Here is an 18,927-nt window from a genome sequence, read left to right as displayed (position 1 = left end):
AGGGGGTGATTTCTGCCCAGCAACTATTACGTTTTCAGGGACCGGCTTCTTATTGGGTAGAACACAGAGGACCGTACCATCTAGCCAAAATTAATCCACAGGGCAGACGGCAGAAAACACTAAAATTACGAGCAAATAACTATAGAACAGTGGTGTAGAAGCACCGAGGAGGGAAAAAAAAATGAGAATAAGGCATAAAAGCCCTCATTTTCCATCTCCCCCCTTCCCAAACTAATGGAATCTTCCTTTCAGGAGCTCCCTCACCCGCCCGCCCGGCTGAGACCCTGTCCGCGCATGCGCATGACCGCACCGCCCCCAACCCGCCCCATGTCTGAAGGTGGCTCTGCGCATGCGCGTAAGGACTGAGGGGCTCGTGCCTCTTGTGGCCGTTGCGCACCCGTGTTTTGGCTATGAGTGGGCGTTCAAAGGGAGCAGTTGGTTAAAACTGATTTTTTTCCTCAATTTATTTATATTTTGTTTGAACCTCAAGGTAGTGCCAGTTTAGAAGGCAACTTTTGGGTTCTTTTCTGGCGTGAGTGCCCCATTTTGCGTGTTTGGGGCTGTGGTGTGTGTGCCATACATCGTGTCAGACAAGCACGTAACAACACTAATAAGTACCTGTAGGAAAAACAGCGCAGTGTGCTATATGCAAACGAAAGTAATTGTGTCTGCAATCAGAGTATGAAAGGGAGTTCTATAGGTTGTGGTGGCCAGTTGTGGGTGATGACTAGAGAGAAGTGTGATGGGATCAGTTCTGGGGGTTCCTTTAAAAGTAAAAGGATCCCAGGTCTGATTGTTGCCTTCAGTGTTTTCTTCTCCATCACTGAATTCTCCCATCATGTAAAACAGGTGCGCTTTTAACGATGTTCTCCATCACATCTGAATAGTTTACCCCCTTCTCATCTTTCTTGCCATCCACTCCGTCCTCCAGGAAATCCACTCATCTCTGCTTTCTTTGCAGTCCTTGCATTATCCTTTGTCTATTTGTAATACTGTCCCAGTTTACTGACAGGTTAGTATGCACAGGCTTTGAGGATCCATTATGATGTACTTGAGATTTATTGATTGTGTCTGTACTGTAGTAGTAACCATCAACATTTACAGAGGTCTCAAACGTCTCTACCATTTTACACTGGGATCAGTGTAATAGAAAGGATAGATTATCTTGGAGGTGAAATTTTCATTGCTGTTGAAAAATTCTGTTTAGAACCTATCTCCTTTCTCCTATTTGCTACTTTTGCACCCTGGTCCTTTGTCCCATTCCCTCATTTCCTACTTACCTCTGCATGTGGTTGTCCACACAGCTCTTAAAGAGAGGGCACAAGTCCCTTATTTCAGCTGTCCTTTTGCCCCCCAGATTTTTTTTTTTTTTCCCAATCTCAATCTTTTCCTCTGCTTGATTTCTCACAGGTAAAAGTTCTTCCCTTACCTGCATTGGCAGTGATAGATTAAGGATCAAATTACTTGTCCATACCTTGTAATCCAAGCAGAATCACATTTCGCTGTTAGCAGTCTACAGAGGTTGCTGCTGAATAAATTGGAATACTGGTCTCTGTGCTCACTGAAGCTTCTCTCATCTTGAATACAAGAAGAAGAGGGAAGTGGAAAGAAACCCTGCAGGTCTGAAAAAACAACAGCAACACAGCACAGGATGAGGTCTTCACCCCAGAGAAGTGTTGATTAAGTTAAATCCTGTACTTAGCAGCTAAAGAGAAATAGAGCACTCCCTTATTCATGTTTCATTTCTTTACCAAATATAGCAAGATTCCTATGAGTGGGAAGTGCCCCTTCTCTAACACGAGCAGGGTAAATTGTCCTGGTAGCCACAGGACCCTGAAATCTGAAGTCACGTTCCTTTAGGCAATGGTCACAAAACAGCAGATAAAGCACAGTTCATCAGGCTCCAGAAAGCAGTGATGGTGGCACTGCAGCTCCAGTAAGAGTGGCAAGGAATGGCAGCAGCAAGGTGAGGTAAGGCTTTACAATGACGATTAAACCAAGGTCGTGTGGTATTTTAGACTGTTACATGATTTTTACTTCTAATTCTGAGGGGCACTGAGCAATTCACTTCACTGTCTCCATCACAACATACCTGTTAAAATGTGATTTTGGTGAGGTAGAACTCCCTAATTTTCCTAGGACTTGTTTTTGTATTTCAGATTCAAAGATTCTGGTTGTGTTCTGGTTGAGTAGGTTACAACCTGTAACTTGAATGTGCTGCCTAATATAAAGGCTGCTGAGGAACTAATGTAGCTATCCTTGGAGTCAGCAGTGCTTCTCAGGAGGGCATTAATGCTGAGGAAAAGAATTAGTAGATCGTTATGTAAGAACGCGCTTAAATACAGACCATCTCATCTCTTCTTAAAACTTCTGTTACTAAAAACAAAAAATGTGACAAAACAGCATCAGAAATACCTTGAAAATAGGTAGATATTCAGAGTTCATGTGGTTCTTCATCTGTATAGATTCTTACAGAATTAGCTGTATTTAGTGATATGTCTGGAGAGCTTTGAAAACTGCAAGAACTGATGTGTACATTTCATTTCTTTACACTTTCCAAAGATAGTATAAGAAACGGAAGCTTCATCTGGTTTTGAGGGCTACTTCATATCGCATCCCCCTTTTGTTTCTTTTCTTCAAAGTGAGGCTATTATCACAGAAGTACGAATTTGGATGTTTTCTGTATCACTATTGCTAATAGCATTATAGTTCCAAGTCTTCTGATCTTGCTTTTTTGTGGTCAGGACCGAGACACGGATATGAAGGCTTTTCGTCTGAGACTCGGTGGACTGAAATTTAAGATGATTACAAAATGGTGGAATCAGCCAAAGGATTTGTTGGCAGCTGCAACAGCGCTTCTGACTGATCTGGCACATCTATCATTTGTTTTTGATGTACTACACTGGGAACGTGGAAGTCAGAAATGAATGGTGGTTGTAGCATCAATAAAAAGTGGTAAATCGTTATACGTAGAGTAGGTATCTCCACAAGGCTATAAACTTGGTTCGAGTATGCTAATTGTGTTTTGTCCTCTCTGCTGAATATGGAACGAGGGACAGATTTCTCAAGGACGTGTTCAAATCCACAAGGATAAAGATAAGGAGAGTTTATGGGGAATAATTGTTCTGAATACGTCTGGAAAAATTCCAGCTTGAATCTTTATTTGTTTGCTCTTGTATATAGTAGATAGGAAAATCAGAGTAACAGTTCTGTATTAGACTGCACTAAAAGATGATAAAGCTAGGAAAAGTGCTGGGAACAAACTCTAATCTTTTATGTCAATTTTGGCAATATGTCCCAAAGCATTAGACCTGGGTTGCTGATTTGGGATCCAAAGCCTCATACGGACATCTTCATGTAGTAGAGATCTCTGAATCGGGGTTGTAACCGTGACAGACTAAAGACTTATGGCAGCCCTCTGTGTGGCCTGAACCTCTTTCATATCCGAGTACGCTCTTCCTGGAGCAGCCATTGCTGGGCTCTTTTGCACGGTGTTGTGTGTTGGGTGTTCCAATGCCTGTGAGTACTGAGTATGCTTCTGCATTGTGGGGCTGTGGCTGTACAACTCAGAACATAGGAATTTATGATGTCCTCAGATGAGCTATCCATAATTCCAGTATGCCATTCGTTACGTGGTGATGAAGATCATGATATCGGCTAGGAGTCATCTTTTTGGCTCTTTGGCTTCTGTCAGTGCTTAGAAAGCAGCTGCTAGGTTTACACTAATGCTACTTTCTACATTAAAAACTATAAGACAAACTACATTCAAATCTAGAGATTTAATAAAAAAAGGTGATGTTTTGTTTTATGTTGTGCTGGAGTTTTTAGGGTTTGAATTTTCCAGATTTTCTCTGCTGCCATGACAGCTAGATTTTTTTTTGCCCTTGCTGAAAACTGAATCAGCCACGTGACTCCAGGAGCTGGAGCTTTAATGGGGGATGGAGAAGAAAAATACTTGAGACTCCTAAAAAATTCCAAGAGTCTGCAATACTCTGTTTTTTATCATCCCCTATTGTCTAAAAGGTTAATTTTTAGGCACAAGCTTTTCCATGTTATCCATGTCCTTTCTTTTCAAGGTCAATTTATTACGATGTGTTTATGTTGTAATAAAACCTCTTCATCTCTAAGCTTTTCAAAACCTCCCTCTAATCATCTCCAATCCTTCCTGCTCTGGATATCCATCTCCCCAAGTCCGAGACCCTGAATTTCTGTGTTGTTCACCCTCTTGTCCCTACCTTAGAGCTTTCTCTCTCCATGTATTGTTTGTTTCCCTCTCCTACTTCAAAATCAAGTCTCCCCCTTGCAAATTCCCACAGCTGTGCACACCAACTACTTCCTTCCCATTTGCTGTTGAGCCTTCCTGGATGAACTCTTCATCACTTTTGTAACTACAGAAGTAGAGCCTTGGTTCCTGCTTCTGATAGTCTTAAACATCTGGGCTACAGCATGAGCTAATAGAAATTCTGAGTGAGTAGGATCCTGAGCTTGTAAAAATAGGATATGTCCAGGAAGAAAAAAAATTACATGGGGAGCCCTTCATTGTTACCTGCTCTGTGTTTTGTATTCGTGAGACCAGATTAAATTTTAGGTTAATTTTGACCTATCAGGCCTTCAGTGAGAAATAATTCAAGTTACATTATACCAGTTATCTTCCTTTGGAACATTCAAAATGAAGATACACTTGAACACTAGGATCCTCAGCAGGCAAAAAGAAGATGTAGACTCATTAAATTTATGGGCAAATGTCTCTTAAGATTCCTCTGCTTTACTAAGAAGGCTATCACGTGTGAACAAGAAAGTTAATGCATGCAGGGAGGAACAGAAAAACACTGGCTCCAGTAATGGAGGTTGTTACAGAACATAATTGAACACTGACTGCAGCAAAGCTAAAAGGAGACTTGCATTACAATTACATAAAATCTTTATTTTTTCCCCTAACCTCTGATTTGAGCTGTCTGACTAAGAGCAGGTGCTGGGCAATAGCTCAATTTCAACAACCCATTGCAGCTGAAGGAGTGGATGCAGTTGTGCTGTATCCAGCAAAATTGAAAATTACTTTAAGAAGGGCGATGGAATGCAAATGTTTTAAGACAGAAAATCTCCATTCATCTACAGAAGGAAGCCTAAAATTAGCACAGCCACATAATTCTGATTTGTCTCTATATTAGAGCAGTAATAAGTGCTTGATAATTTGTTATTACCTATATATTTTAGTATCTAGTGATATATATATATATAATTTTAAACTGCATTGCATTGTGAAGCTACTGGAAGCGAAGTTTGTTAACAATTAAGATATTAGAATTTAGAAAACAAAACAAAAACCCCGCACCCTTCAAGGCAACATTTCTAAAACCCGAAAATGACTCTGAGCCGTTCGACTTCTCAGCAACCCATGGCCCTTCCCTCCGGTAGCGCCTCCCTGTTAGCCAGTTGACCTCTGTTCCTCTGTTTCTTTCTGACCGTCTCGAAGCTCTACGGTGGCAAAGTTGGATTTAATGGGTAGTTACCGTGTTCTTACCACCAGAAGCCCTGAGTATCCATTTGTTAATGCCAGCGCTGTAGCACTGTAACTCTAGTGAAACCAACTGGGGTTTTGTATGTGAGCCGTTAATGGCTCAAGGCGAGCATCCCCTGGAATTACAAATTGTCATAAGAGCTGGCCATTCTCATTCAGGCAGCGACAAGATCCTTTCACTTAGATTTTCCTAGACGGAAGACTAAATAAGTTTATTAAAAAGTATCTTTTGTAACTGAATGTTCCACAGCCTGGTTAAGTGCCCCCCAGTGTTTTCATTTATATCCTTATATTATCATATCTTTTATATTATTGTTGCTATTTCAGCTCCTTCTGTTTGTCTGCAGCTGGAGAAATGACTCTAGTATTTGTATTTGTAATAATTTCTGCCTTTAAAACTGTATCAAGCTTTGTTGCGTTATTAACCAGGAGAGCACTAACCAGAAACATACCTCCTCCCCTGTGAAATAATTGTCCCACACTAAAAGATCCGACGGTCTGGGAAAGTTTCGACAACTGGTCTCATTAGCACAGCTAACCCCCTTTAGAAACATTTTGCTTTGCGCTCACTTATTTAGCAGAAAAGTTGTTTTAGATGTTGGAGCCCTAGCATGTCTGGGATTTCTCAGGTGTGGATCTCTTTGGAAAAGAGAATTTGCCAAAATATTCTTTCAGAAGGAAGGTAGGATTGTGCAGCAGCTCAGGTTCAGGCAAACCTTAGCAATGAGAGAGTCCAGGACTTGGAGGCGGTATTCTAATTACTTGCATGTGCTGAAGTCTGTGCTCTTGTATCTTTGTTACCTGTGGTTCCTGGGTGGTGGTAGCACAAGAACGCAAGCACAAACTGTAATCACAGCTTCATTTTGGTGGCTTAATGTATGCTATAAAATTTCTCTTTCATTTGCAATTGGTTTATAAATAAAAACGTGTTCTCTATCCACTGACCACTTAATTCTCTGCCTGGGATTTTGTAATTTCATAATATTTGGTGTTGAATTATTTTACTGAGGCAGAACTTGTTTATAATATTGTGAAATGCTGTAATTTTTAATTCCATAACAAAATATTAACTGTTTCAGATGGAATGTTGTACATGTTTAGATACTAGAGTACAGAGGCTTTGTTAAAACTGTGTGTAGCTGGAAAGGAGAGTGTGAACTGCATTTCCAATCACGGAAAGTACTTAGAAACTAGGGAAAAGTGACCTTACATTCCCCCAAAAGACGCAAAGTCAGAAAAGGCAAAAGAAGCAAATGAGCAAACTTTGCTTTGATGAAGTGAAGAGTGGAAGCAAACATGGGACGTTAGGCAGTGATGAGCTCGGGACGAGTGGATAGGCAGTAATTATGAATTCTAGCTCGGTTTCTGCAAAATGAACAGGTGTTATGGCCTCCAGTCCATTGATTCCCAAAATAAGGCATGTGGAAAATTGCTGATCCATGAAACTCCATTAAAAGCTTGGCAGGGCCTTGTAAAGCATGAACAAGTATGAATTTGTTGGTTAAAGGTTTGGTAATGGTAAAATGGTGCTCTGAGAAATGTTAAGAGTTGGTGATGGTCTATTGGTGTACATCTTTTTTGTTAAATCATGATGTCATTTGTTAGGAAATCATGTTTTGTCTATGACTTGAGGATTTGGCTCTTCCCTTTGAGCTGCAGCTGAGAGAGAGCTGTATTTCTTTCCTAACAATATATGATATCAATATGAACAAGTAATACCTTTTTCATAGGGGTAAACATGATTTACATGCCTTAAATCACCCAGATGCCTTGTTACAAACCATTGGCAATGTATCTAACGAAAGGATGTGTATAGTTTTTTTTTTTTTTTAAGATTTTGTCTTCAGTGTGATGGCTGGAGGTGTTTTGTTTTGTTTTGTTTTTAGTAACTTGTACTCTATTACAACAGGGAAGAAAATTACAGAACACTTAGTGTCCATGACAAAGATGATGATGAAAGATGCCAATTAAGAAAATTAAGGTAAATGTTTCCTAGAGAAACTTAATTTCTCTGCTTTGCTTGTGCATGTGAAAATTAACACATCTTTCTGTATGAAATAGTACATCACAGTGTAATGTGGATTTTTTTTTTGTATTTGTCAAGCATATTATAATCTACACTCTGCTGAAGGTCCAATTTAATTTTGTAGCAAATTCATTTTTCTTCAGTTTTCAAAATAATTTCTATGACAGCCTTAATGACATGAAAATGAATGATATGAAAATGAATGATTTAATACAGTTTATGTGATGTTCTATTTTATATTTTACTGTAACTTTAAAATGCTGGTTTTAATTTTGCTGCATGGTGAGCTGCAACTAGGTAACTTCCACCTAACAGAAGCAGTTGTGAAAATTCTGAGAGTTTTTCTTAACTGGAAATAGAACAATTCAAGATTTGGGGAAGGTCTGGAAGCAACATGGGAGGCAGAAATAAGAATCTAAGATAAACACTGAGGAATCGACAATGATAGTAATAGTTAAATAAATGATAAAACAGTCATTTTATGTTAAGGCAGAAATGTATTTTTATTAGACACCTGTGTTTTGTTTGTTTTGTTTTTCCTTTAGTGGTAAAGGCACAAAATATTGAAATTTGAACTTTGAATTTAAAATACAGTTAACAATAACTATTTAAAACAGATTTTGAGAGTTTTGATGGTATGGGGCATCTAAGTATGGTATTTGCATATTAGAACAAACTGAACAAATACGTGGCTAGTCAGGTATTAGTTTGTGTTTAGAATATCAAGTACTGTCTACTAGGAAAAGTGTAGGTGCTATTTTGGGTGTCTCTGTACCCATTGTAAGTGGTATGTGTATTTTAACATTTTCTATATGAAAGTAAATGGATATTTCTTTTAATCTTATCCATTACTGTGTAGTGGAAATTTTTAGGTCAGATTTGGCCCTGAGTGTTGCTTGTTCAGCAGTGGTTGAGGGAATAATGGGAAGAAAGACTGATGCAGGAATCAGTGGGGTCTTCAGACTTGTACCAGTAAAATATCCCCATTAATGTTTCTGTAACATATTTTATTTCAAATAATTTCCTATAAATAATTTTTTAGACTCATCAATGGCTAGGTTTATTTACTCCTTTTACTATTGTGCTATTTTTTGGTACAGCCCTGGAAAAAATTAGTTTTCATGCCATACAGAGATGTATTAAATATAAGTCCTTGCTTGTTCAAAAATAGACAGAGAATATAAAAAGCTTCGATTATATAGTGATTTTTATGGCAATACTGTGATTCCGTGGATCTTTATTCATGATACTTCAGTAGCTGGATTCCTAATGTTTTTCTGTACCGCAGTATACTCTTGTAATTATGCTTTATTACCACTTGAGGTCAGCAACTGCCGAGAAAAAAATAAACAAACTGCTTCGTTGCAATCCATTTTCATTTGCTTTATTTGGGTACTTAAAAATCAATACATTTTTCACATCCATATATACATTGTGCAAAACCAGAGGATTTCTTTTGAATGAACAGCAGCTTCAGCAAAAAAATCTTCCTTGTAAGTGGCTACAGAGTGAAAATCTAGAATGGCTTTAGGGATTGTTTGTTGGCTTTGCAAGTAGCATTGGTAATTGCCGTGGCAGAGAATGGTATTCTGTACAATGTGATGGTGACAGTGTTTCTGTCATACCTTTTTTTACAATACTAATTAGTGATAATCAGAATGGAGCAAGGTACTATTGCTGCAGGGAAGAGTTCGGAATCAAAAAAAATGTCAAATATCCTTCTTTTTATTGCAGTAGTAATCAATGTTCTGTCAAGATGTGGGGAAAATGTTGCCTAAAAGTGATTTTTCCCCCCTCATTTATTCTTTGATTTAAAAAAATAAAGAGGGGAAAAAAAAAAGAAAAAAAGCAGTAGCTTGGTTTCAAAGTTACTGACCAGGATTTGGGAAACAAGGCTCTGCCGTAGGCTTACTATCAGTTGCTTCCTTAGCTCGAGTCTCAGTTTCCTGTACTTAACTCAAAGGAAGATATTTACTTTTTTTTTGGTAAAGTTTTAGAAGAGTTGTTTTTGATGGGATTTTTGTGATATGCTAGTTTAACAGCGGGAGTGTCAACAGTAGCATCACAGCCAAATCTTGGTGCCCCCTTTCCTGAAATTCCTAATGCTGTTTCTCCATTCTTTCTGTCCTAGATAGTTGTTTAAGACTGCTGGTGAATATATCCTGCATTTCAAAAGTGACCGTATTTTAATAGATTATGAAGTTATCCCTATCCACGATTGGCACCGATTGGTATTTCTGTCAAATCTTTTAGCCCAAAATCCCCCTCCACCAGGCAAATTTAGCAAATGATGGAAATAATTTACTGATCGCCAATAATTTACTGATCACCAACATGCAGCAGGGATGATGTAGGCTAACAATTAGGAAATATGTTTTAGCTGTAACATTGATTAAGTCAAAAGAACAAACTGCCAAATGAAGTTGGGTAATTGCCATCACTAGAGATTTTCCAGGCTATGAGTAAGCATCCATCTAGTAGGGATGGCTTAAAAATAATGAAGTCCGTTCTGCCACGTTTCGGAACTTGAACTGAATTTGACTCATTTTATGTACGTTTTATCCCAAATGATTTTTTTTTTTTAATTTCTTCCCACTTTACCCTAACTAGGGATAAAGCAGCAGGGGGGTCAGCAGAGGGAGGAGGAAGTAGAATTTTCACTCGATGTGTGTCAAGCCTATATGACATAAGTGATAGTGAGAGAGAATAAAGCCCAGATTGATGTGACCTTTATTATTTTAACAGTGTCTTTCAGCACAATTACAGAGTTGCAGGATTGCAGAGAACAGAGCTGGAGTATAAAATAACATAAATAAATAGAACAGGAGCCAAAGCAGTCAGCAGGAGGTGGTTGGAATTGGGCAGTGAAGGATGGGTGAAGGGTTTGCATTGGTTAAAGCCTTTATGATTCAGCCACCATAGTTGCAAATTCTGGAGAAAGGAAAAAAATTAAAATATTTAAAAAGGAAGGTGTAAAGAGGGAGGAAGCATATTACAATGATTACAGAGTCACTGATGTAGCAGAAACATCACAATAACAGAACAGCAAAGAAACCCAAGTTAATTAAAGTGAAAATATGACTTAGGAAATCTTAATAGTGACATGAAAGAATTTTCTGAGGGTAAGGGAGAGGAACGCTATACGTGCCAGACTGTCAAAAATGTCCACTGCTTTTCATGTGAAGAACTTGATTAGTTTCCCATTATTCCTTTGTAAATCTCAATGGGATGAATGCAAGAACTCAAAATTTAATTTTGCAGTCAGATAAATTTCCTTTATATCAGAGTTTGGCAAAGAGACTCATTAATGAGTCTTTCAGAATACTTGTGTCCCTATATTATAAGTATATTACATTCAAACTGGATTTTGTACTGGCAAATTGACAGAAAATGACAGATTACAGAAAGAGCAGGCTGACTCTGCTGTAAAAACCTGCATAGCAATCTTGACCACAATGGTGATAATGAGAGAAATTCCTGTGATTTCAAAAGTCCTTGTAGCTTTTACTGGTGTTATATCCATAATATTTATATAAATGTATCTATTTGCAGTTTGGGATTATTTTATGCTTTAATATATAGAATGCCTTCCAGCAGGGTGATAAAGCATGGAAAAGGCACATTTGTATCTCAGTAAGTAGCTGCCTGGCCCGCTGCACTCTGTGAATATTGTATTACCCATGGAGGTTAAAATTCCTAACTCCATCTAACCTTGGACCATTCACACATGAGGATACCTTGAACAGTAGTTGTGTGTGCCTCAGAGCGTTAAAAATGAGAGGCTGGAGGGAATCCCAAGAAGGGAAACAAAGATGATAAAAGGATTAGAGGATCCACGGAGTGGTTTATGGGTTTAACATAATCAGCTGAGAGGAAAATGACAAATAGGGCAGGTAGCCATCTGTAAAGGCTCAAGAGGACATTATTGAAGTTTGACATAATGAAGAGTAATGCCTTTCAACTAAAAGAGGTAGAAGGCAAAATTAGGCATTTTAGAGAACATTCTGATATTCAGCTGAAAAATGCTCATCTCTAAATCAGTGAAATCTTTACTGATTGGTTTGTACGAACAGATAACATTATTGATAGACATGTCCAGAAAACATTTTGCCAAATACTGACAAGCCAGACTAAGAAATAAGTGTCAGAGGGTTTAAATTAAATCCACAATTGTCCATCATTTTGAAAGATGTAAATCCAAATTAGGATTAGTTATGCAGATTACGTAACATAAAACATGCATAAATCCTGTACATATTGGGGGTACATAGATTGAAAGTGTTGCAAACTGAATTTAAGAGATAACATAAAGCACTTGTGATAGAAACCCAGACTATTCTGGGCAGAAAAGGAAAATAATGATTATTAAATCACTGTATGAATAAATCCTACAGCGAGAAACATGAACTCCCAGGGATGAAACCTTTCCAAAAGGGAAAACTAACAATGCATATTCTATTAGAACAAGTTGTCGTACTTGCTACTGCTAAATTAAATCCTTTTTAAAGCAAGTCGTATCTACAGAATATATTTGAAAAAGGTTATTTAACTTGCAGCCAAAATTTTTCTATAATACATTATGATAGTGATATTATCACTTAATGGCAATATATTTCAAGGGTACTTTCTGATAGCCACCAAACCGTAAAATAGTCCTTCATGAATAACTACTATGCACTTTATACTTTTTCCAGGATTTTCAATGTACTTTAAATATTTCAGAGATGTTCCAGTTGAATAATTTCATTAACTAGTTTGCCATTTATTTTCATATCAAGGTTAGCTCCACCGCAGGCAGGTTGTGTTAGAAAGCGTATTCATATATGCAAAACTCCTGAGACAAGGCACTATACACCAGCCCCTGCATGTTGGGCATTTTTGTCAATGTTTGTTGCCTCTAAATGGCCTGTTAATGAGACAAATCTTCTGACTGACTGCATCCTCTTCTCCAGTCACAACTTGCCTTCCAAACAAAACTAATAATGCACACACAGTAGTTTTCAGTTACAGGGTTCTAGACTATTTTGTCAGGTAAAGTAATTTTTCTGATCAGACTTTGTAAAAATATATGTTATCAAATCTATTTAGGAAACTTTGTAAACAATGACCTAAAATAATTTATTTCAGAAACATTAGAGCACAAAGATGGTTAAGAAAAGAAAAACTTCCCAAAGGTTTTTTCTCTTTTGTGATGTCTTTTATCTGTGTCAAGGTCATCATTTACCAGTTGTAATTTTGAATGTACGATGCCTCATTTTAGGAACTTTTAAAGAAAATAACTGAAATATTCATAAATATTTTTAGAAGTTGAATTGTATTGAGTAAAAGACTTTGACTTAGTCTTTTTTTTTGATTTGTTCTATCTTTGGTGCCCACTCTTTGAAAATTCTCTATGTACTTTCTCAAGTTTATTGAAAAATAAAAGGCAGGGTGTGCGTGTCTACTGCTAGCACTCAGAAGAGATTTCAAAAAAACATTTTGAGCAGAAATTTTCATTTTTGTTTCTACCTCTGTTCTGACAGTGCTGCTTCAGCATCATTTCCCAATCCAATCTGAAAGCTAATGTTTGTAGTTTTATTAGGTAACCTGGATTTCACCTGCATTTTTTTTTTCAGATTCTTCACCTTCTGTTCACGTCAATGGAAAACGGAGGGGGCTTGGCATCACACAGAAGGTGATCATGTCTTGCATGAACAAGCTACACATTTTCAACTGTTTGAAACTGGTGGATCAACCTCAAATTACAGATCTTGAAACAAGTGGTAAGTTGGCAAATTAATTTCAAAGCTAAACAGTTTTGCAGAAATTAAGAAAGTCCTTAAGCAGCAGACCTAAGAGAAAAAAGTGTACTAACCAAAGAAATGCTGATTAGGAAGTTGAGAATAGTGTTTGTGATGACACAGCTGAAATATGATTCTATGAGGTGGTAAAAAATCCAGGAAGCCCATCTGCTATGGGCTGAGTTCAAGGGATAGAGTTCAAGGGCCATCTTGTGAATTAGCATTAACTGCTGTGAAAGGCTTCATGTTCATGCTCATTTAGTGACATATGAGGCTGGTTGAAACAAGGGATAAAGGTGGTGCCCTGACAAGGAAACAAACCAATGGTTTGTAAGAGAAATAAAGCATTACAATGTTGAATTTTAATGTGATGTACACTTCTGACTTCACATTTTATTTAGGTAGGCTGTTATAATCTGGAATTGGATTTATGAACCAAAGGAAAAGTTGTGAACTATCTGTCATCCTCACCCTTCGGTCACAGTCCCAGCTTTTATCTTTGCATGTATTTCAAGCCTTTCCAGTGTAATAGCTTGTTGTTGGATTCATGTTTAAGAAACAGAAAAGGAACGTATGCTTTATAGTAGGGATATGGCTAGAAAATGCAAAATGAAAACAAACAAACAAACAACTTTCATTCTCATTATCTAGTGTAAATTCAAAATAATTCCAGCTCAGAATTAAGGAAGAGTAAAAGTTGCAGAAGAAAGAAGTAGGGAAAAGGGGAGGTGTTTCATATTGCCTTGTTATTAGGTACCAACTTTCAGGCATTGTTTCAATTAAAAAAAAAAAGTTACAGTCAATCTTGCATCAAAATGTTAGTGCTGTGTTCTTTCATATAAGCCAAAATGATTCTGCAAAGTATTTATTTTATACCAATTGAGGTAATTTTTCGTTTGCAGCCTTCTGGGAGTAACTGAGAATGTATCTGGTGTGAGGTTGCCCAATCAGCTGCAAGCTTACTTACCTGAATCAAGTTTTCTTCTGAAAATTGTGCCCACTAATTTTAGTATCAGTGCCACTCATTTTAATGGGAATAAGGAACCATATAAAATAGCATATGAAATGTCAGATAATGACACACTCCTCAGGCTCAATAATGCTGCTAAAGTTTAGCAGAAATTTCCCCTGGATGCTTCACAATTGCTCCTATGCAACCATAATATAATCATGATGTGATAAATAAAGAGGCTTTAGACTGGAAACAGGATCATAGTCACTGATATGCCAGTGTGCTATGAACAGGCAATTTAGCTGATATATCACCTGACTAGCTTCTGTGGATGATGGTATAGGCCATTTTTTCAGCTTCTAAACTAGGAGACAATGTTAAATAACCTCATTATTTCTTTTATTCCTTACTTAATTGCTTTTTATTTGGACATAATCTCAGAGATCAGGTAACAGAAATATTTTTTTTTAAGATACCTTTAGATTTCATCCTATCATATGGCTTATCAGTATGGTGAAAACTTAGCAATTGCCTGCTGTCTGGGTGATTTAGTACTCTCACTACAAACCCGTGCTATTATCTCCTGCTGTGAGGAAAGATGTAATTCAGAAATGCATCTCTTCATGTCTCTTCCAGTGTGTCTCAGGGATACTGGGGGGGGGGGGGGGGGGGGGGGGGGGGGGGAGAAAAGGGGGGGGTGGCGGAGAAGGAGATTTTTTTTTGTGGGCTAATTTGATTCATCCCAAGGGGGAACTGAAAACAGCAATATTTTTTTTAGCAATGTTGTGAGAGGAATCTTTTCCCCTTTCAGTTCTCATATTTAAAGAAAGGGAGCGATAAGCTTTCTTAGCTGTGAAGACCCACATAAGCACTAGCAAAAGCTGGATAGACTGTTATAGTATAGAAGCACCATACCAGACTGACTGTACTTTGAATTTTAAGAACATCGTGAGACTTTGGATGACTTAGCAAAGCATTAGTTTTTTTCTTTACTAATCATCAAGGAGAAATGCAGATATTCTTTCAGATCTTTAGAAAAATCTGCAAGATTTTTGCTTCTCTTTTCTAAGTTTTATAGTCATGTACCTCTGTAAAGTCTCAGTGCCCTGACCCTCACCACACTGAAATCAACAGAAAAATTAAACTGATTTTAAAAGAAGTTGTGTCGGTACTTAGCCTTGTGCTGTAGTGTGCCTTAACTACATCTCGGTTTCTGTAAACTCTTGCCCCCTCTAGTGTCAGAATTCGGCTCCTGTTTCCCCTAAAGCCTGCAAGTAAGGTATGGAAAATGTAGCAAGACTTCACATCTCATTAAATCCGAATTGTGCCCTTCAGAAGGTCACAGCCCCCAGTGTTTCCTAGAGTTACCCAGCTCTTGTTATGTAAGAGTGATATAGTAATATTCGATTTTTACTGTCAAAGTTTATTTCTCTAGTTACATACCATCAGCGCCAATTTTACCATCACCGTCCTTATCTCCAGCAGCCAGAAGAGCTTTTGTTTCTTTGTCTGATAGGTCTCTGCCATCTGGGGTAAAGCCCTTCAGTACAAACCTAGAGAGGAGGCATGGAAAGGAAAAAAAAAAAAAGGAAAAGTCTTTAAGTCTTTTTCAGAAAGGTTTTACTTTGTATTTATTTGCATCACTGTTTTGATATATGAGGTGGAATCCAGATGGATATAACCCTCTTTTTTTTTGTCAGTCAGGAAGAGTGCTTTACTCTGAAACTTCATTTTAACTGAAGAGCTGTCTGTGAGGTATTGATAATCCATGTGTTTGAGGGATCCTGCAGTGAAAGCTACAACTAGTACCTCCAACACACTTCAGAACATATAATCAGCAAACAACTGATTATTGCACACAAATGCTAGGCAGGAGATTGAACTGTATGTATGTATTATCTAGGGTATTGTGGGCGAAAAAAAAAAAAAAGAGAACAGGGAATTAGACTCTTAAGGTGAGATTATTTGAGAAAGGACATATCTTTACTTACTTTAATTCCTCCTCCTCAATGAAGCCACTCCGGTCCTTATCAAGAATATGGAAAACCTTCTTCACATCTTCTGGGCTCTTCTTTTTCAATCCTACCATCTCGAAAAACTTCTTGTAGTTAAAAGATTCAGCTGCTACAGGAGAGGAAAAGCCAGACAACTGCTGAGAAAAATCATTAAAACATATACACATACATTTTCTTCCTTACTGCTGCATGTCCTACCCTGGGAGCCAAAAGCACATTCTAGCCTAGCTGTGGCAGGAGCTAGATATCTGCACTGTAATAGTCCATGCTTCACAAACACTAATTTAAATATACAAAGGGTGAGAGGGTCAGCGTCTCTGTTTTGCAGATGAAGAGCTGAGCTAGAGAGGGATGGAGGCTTGCCCAAGGTCACGCAGAAATTCTGTGGCAGAGTTGGAAACTGAAGTCTAACCTGCTTGCTCTCATTTCAGTGTCTTAATCCCCCCACTCCCTTTTTTCCCCCAAAGTTTTACACTAAAACAGTCTTCTGAGACTGAACCCTGACTGTTAGATCACTGCCACTTTTTGACATTTCCACCCCTGGAAAAAAACACTCTTACTCACCCACGGAGCCCAACACTGACAAAATCTGTTTCAGAGCACATGGCTATTTCAGTTCTGTTCCATTTTTCCTGAAGACTTACTCGAAATCAGTGAATTGCATTTCTGCCTCTAAAGGTATGTGCAATCGTGACTTGTAAGCTCAGGCACTGCAAGGGAGCGCTGTGCTCTGCTGCCTGCAGGACCTTGTAGGCACAATCACCGGGGAGAAAACAGAGCCCTGGAAATCGGAGAGGGGATAAATGGGCTTACCTGTTCCACCTCTCCTGTCCTTTAACCGCACCTGCTTTTGTCCCGCCCATGTAGCCTTAAATCTAACAGAGTGACCTCCAAGACATTCTGTGGACTTATTTATTTATTTATTTAAAATGCATCCTTATTCATACCACAGCTTTTCCCATTACATAAAATTAAGGAGGCTCAGTCATTCGGGATCTGCTTGACTGAGATCTGTCATTAGTTGCTCCTAATTGCGTCTGCTCCGGGACTTGGAGACGGCCCTAGAAGAATGGAAGCTAATGAGAAAAACAGCTGCTGGATGGAGCAAAGCGGTTTGTTGGTCCCTGCGCCTCTCCGGCTGCTGAGTTTGTTCGGGCTCGGCGGGTTTTGCACTTGTGCCTGGTTGGGAAGGTCACGGCACAGACCGGGAGAGAAAGAGGCTGATATCCCGGGTGGTAGGGGCAGCCAGGTGGTTTGGGGTGCAGGGAGCAACCTTAACAATCTGGGGCTCCGGCAGCACCAAGGGGGTTGCTGTCATTTTTCAGGGGTCTCCATGAATAGATGAGATAGGGGATATCTGAAATCTGGAGGAGTCTGCGAGGGATGTAAGGACCGCTGCAGCCATTTGTCCTGCAGAAAGCTTCTGCAGCCGAGCAGCGCACCCGCTTGCTCTGCTACTGCTGCCTTCTGCTCCATCCCGAAAAGCAAAGCCCACCCGAGGGGGGGCAGAGAAAGTAAGAAAAGAGCGGTCCCTTGTCTCCTTGAAACGCGAAGGAGCAGTTCTGCAAGACTTGAAACTGAATGTCGGGGGTGATGGATAAGCTGCCGCCGTCCACGGCTGGCTCCCCTGTCCTGCATCAGGACGCAGTCCGCCCTAGTTCGGCCAGGGTTTTGTTCCCTCAGAAAGTCTCCTGTCGTTGGAAGCAAAGTCTGTCTGCAGTTCCTGCTTGCCTCCCTTTAAAAATGAATGAGTATTTCGCCTCTGTAATGTGCAGAGCAACTTTGCTGAGGATGCAGCCCTGCGCTTGATAAACCTGTCATGCCTCCGCTGCACTTCTGAAAACACATCCTCTTTGATATTTTATCTAGCCGGATCCTCTAATCTTCCCCGAGCTGAAAAAAATCCACTGCTATCCTAGGCTGAGGAGACGAAAGGGAGGAGAAAAAAGGAAAAAAAAAAAAAAAAAAAAAAGCACTCACCTGAAAAGGCTCCCACAGCCTTCTTGATATCCTCAGCGCTGAGCACGTCAGTCATAGCCATCCTGCAACTGTTTGAACAGGGAAGCAAGTGCGAAAAGATTAAAAAAGTGCTTTTCTCATCATTTCTGCTCATATGACCAAAGCTGCAGTGCTGTGTGGGGATGGCACACCGGGAGAGGCTGGCCCGGAGCCAGCTCCGTTAGCGGCGTGTGGCCAAGTGCCACGGGGCTGGGTCGCCCCCCGGTCCCGCTGCAAGGCGGGGGGGGGGGGAGGACGGGGATGCCTTTTAGTAGGGCTGGGGAAGGGAGGGAGGTAAAAAGGGGGAGGGGGGGGGTCGCCCCCCGCGGGAAATTTGGAGGCTGAGCCTCGCTGGAGCGGTGCCAGAGCGGAGGGGGAGTTGTGCCAAGGTCAAGTTCTCGGGTGCGGTGGAAGAGCCGGTGGTGCAGAGCCGGGTCCTTTTAATTTTTATTTTTTTTTTCCTTTAGGAAGTCGGGACGAGCTTTACCGAGCTTAGGTTCGGTGACGAGCGAGGAGCTGCGGCATATGCCAAGCTTCAAGCCGCTCTCGGGGTCGGCGAGCGAATGCGATGGAGCTTTGGAGCATTTGCCGTGCCGTTCAGAGCCTCGAGACGTCTCCCCCTTCTGCCTCCCTCCCCC

The 18,927-nt window shown here is 39.6% G+C and overlaps 1 protein-coding gene and 1 long non-coding RNA gene across 4 annotated transcripts; one reads left to right on the top strand and one right to left on the bottom strand.

The window, feature by feature from the left end:
• The first annotated feature begins 328 nt into the window (after window positions 1–328).
• On the top strand, window positions 329–18,895 carry LOC106035922 (uncharacterized). 2 transcript variants are annotated; one of them, XR_007158339.2, is made up of 5 exons: window positions 749–1,012; window positions 1,411–1,971; window positions 7,428–7,499; window positions 13,160–13,306; window positions 18,757–18,895. It is a non-coding gene; the product is annotated as an uncharacterized lncRNA (long non-coding RNA). The 2 variants fall into 2 exon arrangements; XR_007158341.2 differs by lacking the exons at window positions 749–1,012; window positions 1,411–1,971 and adding an exon at window positions 329–490.
• PVALB (parvalbumin) lies at window positions 10,258–18,926 on the bottom strand. Of its 2 annotated transcripts, XM_048048236.2 has the most exons (5): window positions 18,777–18,926; window positions 18,272–18,339; window positions 16,268–16,400; window positions 15,720–15,829; window positions 10,258–10,475 (listed from the first exon to the last, which is right to left on the bottom strand). In XM_048048236.2, exons 2-5 carry the CDS (start codon window positions 18,330–18,332, stop codon window positions 10,447–10,449), a joined length of 333 nt encoding a protein of 110 aa, XP_047904193.1. In that variant the 5' UTR covers window positions 18,333–18,339; window positions 18,777–18,926; the 3' UTR covers window positions 10,258–10,446. The 2 variants fall into 2 exon arrangements, with proteins under 2 accessions (XP_047904193.1, XP_013036521.1); XM_013181067.3 differs by lacking the exon at window positions 18,777–18,926 and having other exon boundaries at window positions 18,272–18,419.
• Window position 18,927: the final 1 nt, after the last annotated feature.

The sequence above is a fragment of the Anser cygnoides genome, chromosome 1, assembly GCF_040182565.1.
Source record: "Anser cygnoides isolate HZ-2024a breed goose chromosome 1, Taihu_goose_T2T_genome, whole genome shotgun sequence".
Classification (NCBI taxonomy): Eukaryota; Metazoa; Chordata; class Aves; order Anseriformes; family Anatidae; genus Anser; species Anser cygnoides.
The sequence above is the reverse complement of the archived record's forward strand: the minus strand, read 5'-3'. Positions and strand labels throughout refer to the sequence as shown.

Excerpts from the sequence above, each read along its gene's own strand:
- PVALB (XM_013181067.3), bottom strand. The coding sequence starts at position 18,404 with ATGAGCAGAAATGATGAGAAAAGCACTTTTTTAATCTTTTCGCACTTG. Across the intron at positions 15,830-16,267 it reads ATTGAGGAGGAGGAATTAAA|GTTTGTACTGAAGGGCTTTA; the intron begins GTAAGTAAAGAT and ends CCTCCTCTCTAG. Across the intron at positions 10,476-15,719 it reads TGGTAAAATTGGCGCTGATG|AATTTGCAACTATGGTGGCT; the intron begins GTATGTAACTAG and ends TCCTTTCTCCAG.